Source organism: Betta splendens, chromosome 4 (genome assembly GCF_900634795.4).
Source record: "Betta splendens chromosome 4, fBetSpl5.4, whole genome shotgun sequence".
Taxonomy (NCBI): Eukaryota; Metazoa; Chordata; class Actinopteri; order Anabantiformes; family Osphronemidae; genus Betta; species Betta splendens.
Window position 1 is genome coordinate 22,747,029 of NC_040884.2, and position 11,298 is coordinate 22,758,326.

At 49.0% G+C, this 11,298-nt stretch overlaps 1 protein-coding gene across 2 annotated transcripts; it reads left to right on the plus strand.

The window, feature by feature from the left end:
• Window positions 1-924: 924 nt before the first annotated feature.
• On the plus strand, window positions 925-10,983 carry vipr2 (vasoactive intestinal peptide receptor 2). Of its 2 annotated transcripts, none has more exons than XM_029148954.3 (12): window positions 925-1,411; window positions 3,581-3,674; window positions 4,457-4,564; window positions 4,911-5,008; window positions 7,813-7,910; window positions 8,116-8,254; window positions 8,977-9,127; window positions 9,272-9,332; window positions 9,539-9,608; window positions 9,693-9,923; window positions 10,024-10,065; window positions 10,139-10,983. In XM_029148954.3, the coding sequence occupies exons 1-12, from the start codon at window positions 1,355-1,357 to the stop codon at window positions 10,310-10,312; spliced, it is 1,323 nt and encodes a 440-aa protein (XP_029004787.1). In that variant the 5' UTR covers window positions 925-1,354; the 3' UTR covers window positions 10,313-10,983. The 2 variants fall into 2 exon arrangements, with proteins under 2 accessions (XP_029004787.1, XP_029004784.1); XM_029148951.3 differs by having other exon boundaries at window positions 926-1,411; window positions 7,810-7,910.
• The last annotated feature ends 315 nt before the right edge of the window (window positions 10,984-11,298 follow it).

The following is an 11,298-nucleotide window of genomic DNA, read 5'->3' on the forward strand; positions in this document are numbered from 1 at the left end:
ATTGTTTTCCAAACTGTTGCAGGAGAAAAAAGACAAGAACACAAACAAATTGATCAAAGTCTTGACATGTCACAAACATGTTGATCTTGATATGCTCATGGTGACAGACCAGCTTCTCTCTCTGCCTCTCTTTTCCCAGAGCTGCTGAGGTTTTATTGGCTCTGTGACCAACCGCTGTCTCACTATTAATACTGATACTATTAAACATAAACACACGAGCAAAGTTTACACACGAAGACAATATTTAGAGAAATGCTCACAGAGTGAAACAAACGGACAAACAAACACAGGGCTGCTCTTCTTCTACAGATGCTTGATGTAGAGTCATAAACACCAGTTTGCTTCTTTTGGTTTTCACTCTCTCTGACCTGTAACTGCAGTAAAAGCATTCCTCAGCTCAGCTGTGTCTGTATTTAGACTCGTAAATGACAAAATGATGTGTGGGCTGAGTCCATGGGTCCAGCTGATAAATAGGCTTCCTATCCTCCGTCTGTAAATCACGATATTAAACGTCTATGGATGCTCATGGTTTGTTTCATGTTTTTGATTAAGGCACAATCAGGTGATGCTGACAGGTCTGATCTGTTCACTACAACTTAATTCATGCCAAGATAGTGCCAGAAAATAAAAACTATTGTAAACATTTGATGATGTCATCAGCTTAGAATTCACCACATCTGTGAAAAGTTTCCAGCTGAAAGTGCCGTTTAAGGCCTGAAAGAGGTTTTTGGCCTTTTGGGTTTTTGTTCATTGTCCAGCTCAATCACGGACTGAGGACACACACACACACACACACACACACACACACACACACACACACACACACACACACACACACACACACACACACACCTTCTCTGTGCTGCAGGTCCAGGTGCCTCCACCAGGTGTCGCTGTAGGCGTTTCACGTTAAAACCCGCTTTCAGGTCCGGCGTGTCCTCGTGAGGGAGGCGTGTGCTGGAGGCGCGCTTTGATATGAACCTGGGAAAGACCCCCCCAGCCCAGTTCAGGGAACTTATCAGAACACACCTTCCTTCTCTCACGGACGTCTTATCGCCGGTAGTTTGGACTATTTCAGGTGTGATTCGTGCTTTTCCCTGTGAAAATGCTCCCGTCCAACCTGAATTCGTGGAACGACGCTTAATCCTCTTTGTGCGCGCCGCAGGGAAGCCTGCTCCCGTCTGACGCACGCTGGGACTGCGCGTAAAGCCGCGTCGGGCCAGACTGCTCCTCCAAGCCGGACCGGCCCGGGAGCGGAACCGCGTCCGCACGCGCGCGTCCCGCTGAGGATGACGGTCGGATGAGCGCGGAGCTGCTCAGCTGGACTCAGTGCTCCGCTGGATGAGGCGCCACCATGTCCTTTACGCACCGGCTCGCTCTGCTCCTGCTCAGCCTCTGCGTCTTCCGCACGGTCAGTGCTCCAAACCTCACAAACTGCCGCATTTTTAAACTTTTCAAACATTTCATAACGATTTTTTTGTGCTTGGAATCAGTTTACTCTTTGACTTTTCCTCTAACGTTACTTGAGTGTTACTCAACATGATTCAGTCCTTTGGGTGCAAATTGTTGGATAAATGATATTTATAGCATCACGTTGGTTAAATGTTCACACCGTGACGTCACTGTTCCTATCTGCTAGATGATACTTTATTCGTTAGTTGGACGTGTGTCTCTGTAGCCTTTTGTTCTGGTGGCGTTTAGAGATGTTCAGGCTGAACGTCGTACTGTGGCTTTAGTTTGTGCAGCTTCAGCTTCCGTCTGTGTATAAACCGATTGTGGAGGAATCACTGGTTAATGTTTCATATTCGCACGCTGCTCTACGTTCAGAACCATGAGCCCGGGCGGTTCCGTGTGTTGTCCAGCACCAGACTCAAGTGGATGATTTACTCACATTTTACTTGAGCACATAACATCGAGGTGACGTCAGCTCTTCCAACAAATCCACTTGAAGCAGAGAAAATTCCTTTTTCTTGGAGGAGAAGTCCCAGACGTGGAGTTTTCCCAGCTGTGCCCCATGTTATCAGTGTTTTTAACTTCACGTCTTGATCAGTATTTACTTTTGGGCGTGAAGGTTTAATTCTAGTTCTATGACACATTAAGCCCATTTAAGTACGTTAGTTTCCTCTTGACATGATGAAAACACCAGCAGATTATCGATTATCTCCTCTAAGGTTGTACCAGTGTTTTGTGGTATCTATTCTTTGTCTTTAGCCCAAACATCGGAGCCGACGCCAAACGAGGAGCTCGAGGCGGTGCTTAGGCCTCGGCGTGTGGATGTGCAGCGGTTCTGCTTCCTCTGCTGCCGCGCTGACATGAGAGGCCACTAAATATAAACAGGAGGTCGAGATTTGTTAAGAGTCAAAAAGTCCCTGTGTGCAGACCTGTGCTGCTGGGGGTTAAAGGTCAAGGAGGATGCAAACATCTTCACGCGCTCAAAGCGAGAAATGCATGAGCTCCAGTCTCTTTGATTAGAGCTGCAGCTCGCTTTTGATCTTTGCATTGATTTTGAGCTCAGATGTACTGTAATTTAGCATAAAAAACTTTTCTTGGTTCATTTTAGGACATGATGCTCTGCTCGGAAACCGATCTGTGTTGAAGCTCGTTAGATGAGAGATTATGTTGTTTGTTAGATTGCAGTGGATTAAATAAGGGCGGACGCTTCATTTCCTGCTTTCTATTTATAGAGATGGAAACTCTATAGTCTCTCGTACAGTACATTCACAGGTGAGTTTTGAAATAAAAGACCTTTGCTACAGCATTTTAGGAAAACAGGAAAAGTGTGTATGGATGCACAGAGTGAGCTCCTGCCTTCATTAGTTGACAGAAGTGATGTTGAGATGGTTTGGTGCTTATTTGCTTTGATGGAACGTTCAGGTGCTCGTCGTGTTCATGGGAAGTTTAGCTGTTCGTGGGACGTTCAGGTGCTCGTTGTGTTCAGATATGGCCTCAGCAGATCTCTGGGTAAACACACTCCCAGCACACAGTCTGTCCATGACAGACTCACTTTGTTTGACTGAGCTACTTTTTGCATACTGTTAGCGCTGCCCTTTGTTTGACTGCGTCTCCATGGTTACCGTCAGCTGTAGCAGGACGCGAGGCGTGTGGCAGGCGTTAATCAGCTGAGCCGTGTTCTGTTCAGGTGACGGGTCCATGGGACGGGCCGTGATCCGAAACCTCAGCGCCCAGTGGAGGCTCCTGCTTCAATTCATCCTATCATAGTTTCCAGTGAACGTGTGATTCTGGCTCAGCGTGAATGAATCTAATCTTCGGCGAACGTTGTGATGTGTATCGACACGTCGGGAGCGTTTGTGCTGTGAAGCCTTTGTCCGGCTCAGACTTGACGGCGACGTCGAACACATTCCTGCCTGTTGGTGTGAAATAGGTGAAAGCGTGGAGCGAAGCTCAGGGCCTCCATTTATCTGACGCCGCTCCGTTAAGAGTTACAGGAAGATCAGAGAAACGTGAACTTTAGTCCAGAACGGAGGACGTTCATCAAACACCGCTGTTTGATGAACTGAAGCTGTGACTGACGCACGGCCTTGGTCACATTTATAACATTTATTTCCTCTGGTGCCGACAGGCTCATGGAAAGTTTCCTAACTGCCAGGTCCAGTGGGAGATGCAGCGAGCGAAGAGCGAGTGTGAGCTGCAGCTGCAGGCGCCAGCGAGCTCAGGTACAAACTGGACCTCCGCCGGGTGGAGGCGGACGGAGGCACCGCAGCAGGACGCGCTCCAGGAGAGGCCGAGGGCGCGACCGCAGCTCCTTTCAACACATTTCTTATCAAGCCTTTATTTACCTTTCGACACATGGACACAGGAAGTCCACCCACTCATACAAACAGCTGTTTGTCTGGAGCCGGCCAGTTAGTGGACGTGGGCGGAGCCGGGGGGGGGGGGGGGTGCACACGGGCCCAAGGAGCCGCCAGCAGGAATCAGTGTAGCTTTAACCAAACGCTCCGGGTCATTAGCTCCAGATATGTCACCTTCTCGGTTCCCACAAACGCTCGGAGGCACGTAGAGCTTTTTCTAAAAGGTCACGAGTCGCTCAGCAGCGACCGACGAGCGCTGGAGTTTTTATCTCTGAGGTCTGCAGCTTGTGAACTGTGGGTTTTCTCTCACGCATGTGAGGACTAACTGCGTCTTAGAGCACGAAGCCCCAGCAAATTCATCTGATTTAGCTCTTTGTCTCCCCTCATTTGTCTTTTGTTATCAAAACAAACCCTGCCACAAATGCAGATATAAACCTTTTATTGACGAACACTGAAATTCAAATAAAAGGTTTTTAACCTGAAACAGTCTTTAATCTCAAATATTCGGAGACTTGCTTTTGCTCTTAATCCAGCTGTGTTTAAGGAAGTTTTCAAGTGTTAACCAAAGTGTCACCGCGGCTTTTGTGTGAACGTGATTCATGTGTTCGCTGAGCAGACAGGAAGCTGAGCTGATGCTCTGTGTCCAGGATGCGGCGCAGAATGGGACAACTTCTTGTGTTGGCCGAGCGCGGAGGCCGGGGAGGTGGCGACGCTGCCCTGCCCCGCCGTGCTGCAGCTCCTGTTTGGAGTCGGTGGTGAGACACACACACACACACACACACACACACACACACACACACACACACACACACACACACACACACACACACACACACACACACACACACACTTCTTCTGGCTTCTGTTCTGAGCTGGAGGAGTTCATGTGAACGGCTGTTTGTCGACCATTAACAAACACAGTCCACTGTGTTTACAGTGAGACAGTTTAGAACCGCTGCCAGAACCACAACCTTCTGCTGGACGTTCCCTTCACACACAGCATGCCTGCTTTAGGGTTGGTCCAGTTTCTGTTTTAATGTGTGTGTGTGTGTGTGTGTGTGTGTGTGTGTGTGTGTATGTGTGTGTGTGTGTGTGTGTCAGGTAACGTCAACAGGAACTGCACAGAGAGCGGCTGGTCCCACGTCTACCCGGTGGTCACCGCCGCCTGCTGGTCCAACGACACCGTCGAGCCCACTGAGGTGAGCCCGGCCCGCGGCGCCGCTATCAGCTGCTGTCACTCATTAGGCTGCTAATGACGCTGGGATGGGGTCAAACTGCAGCGATAAGGGCCAACAAGAACGCGTGGCGCCGCGTTCTCTGGGCGGAACCTGTGGATCGCATGTTGGTTTGTGACCTCACAGATTAAAGTCACGTTCTGAGAATCCCGTTATCTGATGTTTCATAGTCGACGTGTAGGACGACACTGTGGCTTTGACCGATTCAGAGAAAAGATATTTACTTTTCTCTGATGAATCACTTTGACCTTTGACCTTAGTGTTGCTTTAAACTGCTGAATGTCAGAGGAGTCAGCTCTTTATTATTCTGAGAAACGGCCTCGGCGCTGCCTGAAGGCCTCCGGCAGCTCGTTGCATCGACAGCTGTGTTTGTGTCTGATTTTACTCGTTTGTCAGTGCGGACAAACGGATCATCGTCAGACAGAGCCCAGTTTGTGACGACCCAGCTCGTTCTTTGGGTGTGAGAACGGGTCCAACCTTCGCTGGTCTTATCAGTGCGTGTTGAGCACGCGGCTTCGAGCCACACTGCTTGTACAAAACACACACAATGTTCTTTATCTCCAGCACGTCTGGCTGCGCTGCAGGTAGGAAACCACACGCTGACCCAGTTTGACAAAGCACAGACTGCGCCTCAGAGGTCGAAAGGTCACGACTCCAGTTCTTTTCCTCCAGTGGAAATGATCAAGAACACGTGTCTTGTTCTTGGGTGAAGCATCCGCCTTCAGCGTGTGATGTTTGCTTTCACCGCAGCTCGGCTGTGAACAGGTGATTCTGAAGCCCAGACTGGCGCCGCCTGCTGGCCAGACCCGCTTCCAGCCGCTGCCTGGACCCGTTTTCTGTGTGGCCCTGTTTTTTTCCTTCTGGTGAACCGACTGTTTGAAACCTGGATTCAAGCCGACGCCGGCTCCAAGCTGCTGCTGCAGACGCGGCCGCTCCGTCCTCTGGCCTCTAATCCCCTCGTCTGTTCCCAGATCTGCTCCTTCACCAGACGAAGGTGAACTGGAGGAAATTCAGCCCAGTCCTTTGAGGATTACGGGGCTGAATGACACTGGTCGACCCGTCTCGGTCTCTGACCTCCACCGTTATTGCTGCCACATTCCAGAACCCGCGGGTCAAAATAATAAGCAGGTACCGAGCAGGTTTTAGAGGCTTTCCAATAATCAAGCAGATCTGAGACTCCTTATGTCTTTGGGTTTAAATCATGAAGTCTTTCTACATATTTTCAGGTTCTTCTGTTACTACGAGCGGCCTTGTGTCTGCTGGGCAGATCCAGGACCAGTTTGTTTATCTACTAGTAAATATTTGTCCTTGTTTTTGTCCAGTCACATGAGCAATAAACAGCAGGAGCTGAAGCCGAGGTCAGCGAGTCCCACAGCAGCGACCCACTCACGGGTGCTGATGATGGCCAGAACCCTCGGGGCGGGTTCCCGTTGTGTCTCTGCTCACTGGAGCTTCGCTGCGTTTCCTGTCGGAGCGACTGAGGTTTTCCATCTGGAAAGCATTCAGCCAAGAGCAGACGTCACCGCTGCGGTTAAATATTCTCCAAGCCAGCGGCAGGAGTGTGTTTGTGTGAGAGTTGTAACATCACCTTATCATCCGTCTCCACCACACAACCCTCCTGTTTATCCTGGGATTAGAGCCGCGTGTGACACTATGGCTCAACAGAAACTTGTGTGATTAGAACCTCATGCCGGCCTTCGGTTCTGACCGATGCCACGACCAGCCGTTGGTTTCATGACCCAGTTCATCTGCAGGTTCATCTGCAAAACATGCAGAACCAGGAAACTTTCCATTGATCAGCTGATTGTTGATGTTTGTCTGGTCCTTTTACCATTCGGTTTGAGTGGACTAGAGCTTTGGCTTCTGGGGTGATCTGAGGAGAGGAGCTGAAGGTGCTCTGCTTTTATTCTAAGACATACTTCAGTGATGATGGAGATGAATGTTCCCCTGGCTCTGCTGGTGACTTTTGATTTAAACCTGCGCACCAGACACCAGCCTGTCCTCCAGATGCAGGCTGGTGCAGGGCCCAGGAAGCTCAACATCACTCTAACTGTGATGTCAGAGAGGAAGACAGAAAAGGGCGAGCGAGCCAGAGTTTATGGATGGAGATGTGATGGACATAGAAGGCAGTGGGGCTGCAGCAGGTCATCAGCTGAGGAATGAGGCTCCGATGCCAGGCAGCCGTCTGGGCAAACTCAGGCAGCATCCGACCCACAGGAACGAGTTCAGGTTCATAAATACTTCAATTAGATTTAGATTCTTATAGTAATGAGATAGTAGAAGCTCATCGTATTAAAAACAGATGAACTTTTGGGTTTCACAGCAGTCAAACATTACTACGTGTGTTAACAGAATGTGTAGAGACCCACATGTGTCACACACAAGACCCATCAGGGTGTGTGTTGTGTGTTCACATGTTGTCAGGCGTGGAGAATGTTGTTTATAGATGATGAGAGGCCGACACTCGATGGGCAGCTCCACTGTCCACATCCTGTGTGTGTGTGTGTGTGTGTGTGTGTGTGTGTGTGTGTGTGTGTGTGTGTGTGTGTGTGTGTGTGTGTGTGTGTGTGTGTGACGCTGTTTTGAGATGGACCAGACCCTCATCCTCATTCGGAGCCTGCTCTTATTGTGAAGGGGGGCTGCAGCCCTCTCTGCAGCTTCCTGCCGCTGACAGCTGCTCGTCCCTGAGGATGGACTGACTTCGTGTAGGACTCTGTTTGTTCGACTCACACATAACTGATGCCGTGTTCGTTCTGTGCCTGCAGCAGCTGGTCTTCTACCGGGTGGTGAAGGTCCTGTCTACTCTGGGCCACAGCCTGTCCCTCATCTCGCTGCTCACCAGCACCTTCATCATCTGTTTCTTCAGGTACCGCTGCACCGTTGTTGCCTGTGTCTGTCAGGGGATCCGTCCCTGTGAGGCCGAGCCCTGCAGCTCGCCTGGCTCCGCTCCAGCCGTTTGCTCGCTGCTATCGCGTGTTTGGATACTGCATCCTTCACTGGGTTCACACCCTGACGCCGTCCATAAACACACTTCTTAACATTCCTCCGTGGACGCGTGTGTGTGTTTACAGGAGGCTCCACTGCACGAGGAACTACATCCATCTGAACCTGTTTACGTCCTTCATGCTGAGAGCTGTGGCCGTGCTGACCAAAGACACGCTGCTGTTCTCAGACGACCAGAATACGGACTGCAGCACGCAGCCGTCACTGGTGACACATACACACGCACACACACACACACACACACACACACACACACACACACACACGCACAAATGCACACACACACGCACACACACACACACACACACACACACACACACACACACACACACACACACACACACACACACACACACCCTTGTGGTGCTATAAAAGTGGGCCTTCACTAGCCCCTTACCCTAACCCTAACCCTCACAACTAAAGGCAGGTGTCTAACCTACCTACCTATACCCGAATCTTGACCCTCAAAAAGGCCTTTAAAGTGGCCATAGGACCCCACTTTGGTAGAAAAAAATAATTTTGGGCCCCACTCTGATGTAACCGCAAGGACACACACACACACACACACACACACACACACACACACACACACACACACACACACACACACACACACACACACACGCATGCATGCACACACACACAAGCACACACGCACACGCTTCAAAGTACGTTGCCCAGCCCCTTTGTAAGGTCTGAGGATCTGGTTTTACTAGTTAACGGTAGCGAGTAGTAAATTCAGGTTAGAGAGGAAAGAGGGAAAGCAGCAGACGTGACAAAGCAGCGTGTGGCGTGTTTCCATCGTGTGTGGGTTGGAAGTCGTAGACTTGTGCCTGTTTGGACCCAGTAGCTTCTTAAATGAGTTAGACGCTGGATTTATCTGCCGTGGTTCACTTTTATTGTGTAACTGTCCCGATGCGTCTTTGCAGATGGGCTGTAAAACCAGTCTGGTTTTCTTCAACTACTTCATCATGGCCAACTTCTTCTGGCTGCTGGTGGAGGGTTTGTACCTGCACACGCTGCTGCGGGTCATCCACGCCTACTCGCCCCGGCTCTCCCTCTACGTGCTCATCGGCTGGGGTAGGCTGCAGCTCCTCTGCTCTCAACGCTTGCACAGCCATCTCCTGGCTTCTGTATTCAGTTAACTTCTGCACCTCCTCCTCTCTGATGCATTAGCTCGAGGCCAGCTGCTTAATGTGTGCCTGCATCTGTCCTCTCTCCCAGGAATCCCCTTTGTGTTCATGGTGGCCTGGACCATATGCAGGATAAACCTTGAAGACATAAAGTAAGTTTCTGCTCCTAATCATAAACCTGCTATTTATTAAAAGGATGATGTCGACCTCTCGTGGCCTCTGGTGGCACTGCAGCTGGATGGCTGAATACTAGAGAAGTCTCCCTTCTCTGGTCCTGTACACGGGTCAGGGGCCATTTTCTCATAACACATCCATGGGTTTTGAAACAACCTGGTAGATGAAATTTCTTTTGTTCCAGTTGCTGGGAGATAAACGGAAACCCGATCCCTAGGAGACTGATCGACTGGCCCATCATAGCGTCTGTCATAGTAGGTTTTACGCTCCTGTTCTGGTATGTGTCTACCTGTATATTAGCCCTAACTGCTCTGTTCCTCCGTTGTGTGTCACTTCAGATCAACTTCATCCTGTTCATCAGCATCATTCGCATTCTGCTGCAGAAACTGCGCTGCACTGATGTTGGCGGCAATGAGCAGTCTCAGTACAGGCGCCTGGCCAAGTCCACCCTCCTGCTCATTCCTCTCTTTGGGGTGCACTATGTGGTGTTTGTCTACCTGATGGAGCCGGCCGATAAATACATGAACCGAATTAAGATCTTCTTTGAACTCGCCCTCGGATCCTTCCAGGTACCGTATGTAGGGTTTCTAACCGTAACCACGGCAACTATAAGGTCTCGAATACTGAAATGCTTGATTAGAGTTTGAATAATGTGTGTGTGTGTTTCAGGGTCTGATTGTGGCCGTACTTTACTGCTTCCTCAACAGCGAGGTCGGTCAGATGCAGATGTTTGTGCACATACACTAACTCTCTGCAGAGACTCTCATTTTGCCTTTGCCAACAGGTTCAGAGTGAGCTGAGGAGGACGTGGAGGAGCCTATCACTGAAGCGCTATGTCAGGCGTGACTGCAGGCTCAATGCCACCTCGATCAGCCGAAATGGCCTCGAAAATGCCTCTCAGTTGCCCCGGAACTGCCGAGCTCAGTCCATCCTGCAAACTGAGACCACCGTGCTCTGACCTGGGACACGGATCGCTTCAGTCAGGACTGTCAGAGCACATGTGAAAAGTCTGGGGCTGCAGGACGTCCCACCGAATGACGTGTTATGGACAGATATGTGACTGAGCTGTGACTTTATTACCATTACATTGATCCTCGGCTTCATCACAGACATATGAACTGTGCACACAAAACACGGTGACTCTGCAGTCATACAGAACAGATACAGTTTGGGGTTTTTACTAAAACTTTTTTATTATGATGAACCCAGGCAAACAGACTCTCTGTTTTCCCTTATATATTTAACTACTTTTATTCATTGCAGCATAAAGTGGGGTTTTCTTTGTTTTCATACTGTTCTTTATAATTAATGCCAAATTAAGGATTCATTAGATAAAACCACTAAGAGCTAAATGTGAAATGGATATAATAAAATAGGCATTTTCTACCAGGCTTCTTTTTCAGGCTGGAGCTGAAGCTGTGTTTACACAGTAGCATTGTTGCCTGAAATAATAAGAGTTTGTACAATGATCAGAGATGTCACAAAGTAACATACGCGTAGGTTTGCCAACAACTCCTTGTACAGAGGGCTTCTGCTTTTTTACTATATGTACATGAATTCAAGGGAGATGCACCAGTGTCATTTGAAAGCTTCTTAAACTTTATGGATTAAAGTTTTTTATGATGGAAATCAATCTGCTTGTCCTTTCTTTTAGTTTTTAAATATTTAGATTATTATGTTTAACTTTCTGTTTGGGGACAGTTCTTCAGTTAACCAGCAGAATATTAAGTAATAATTGTAAGTTTCAGCTGCAGTTAATAGATGAAGCTCCGCATGTGATTGGACAGATTCTAACCAATAGTAGGCGTCTCTGCCTTTAGTTTAGCAGCTGTTTTTGCTAAATCCATTTGGTGGCGTTAGTGGTGAGTTGTTTGAAGTCAGTCATGTTTGCTCTTCCCAACAGGCGCATGAGAATAATAAATAAACCACAAAACCCACATATGC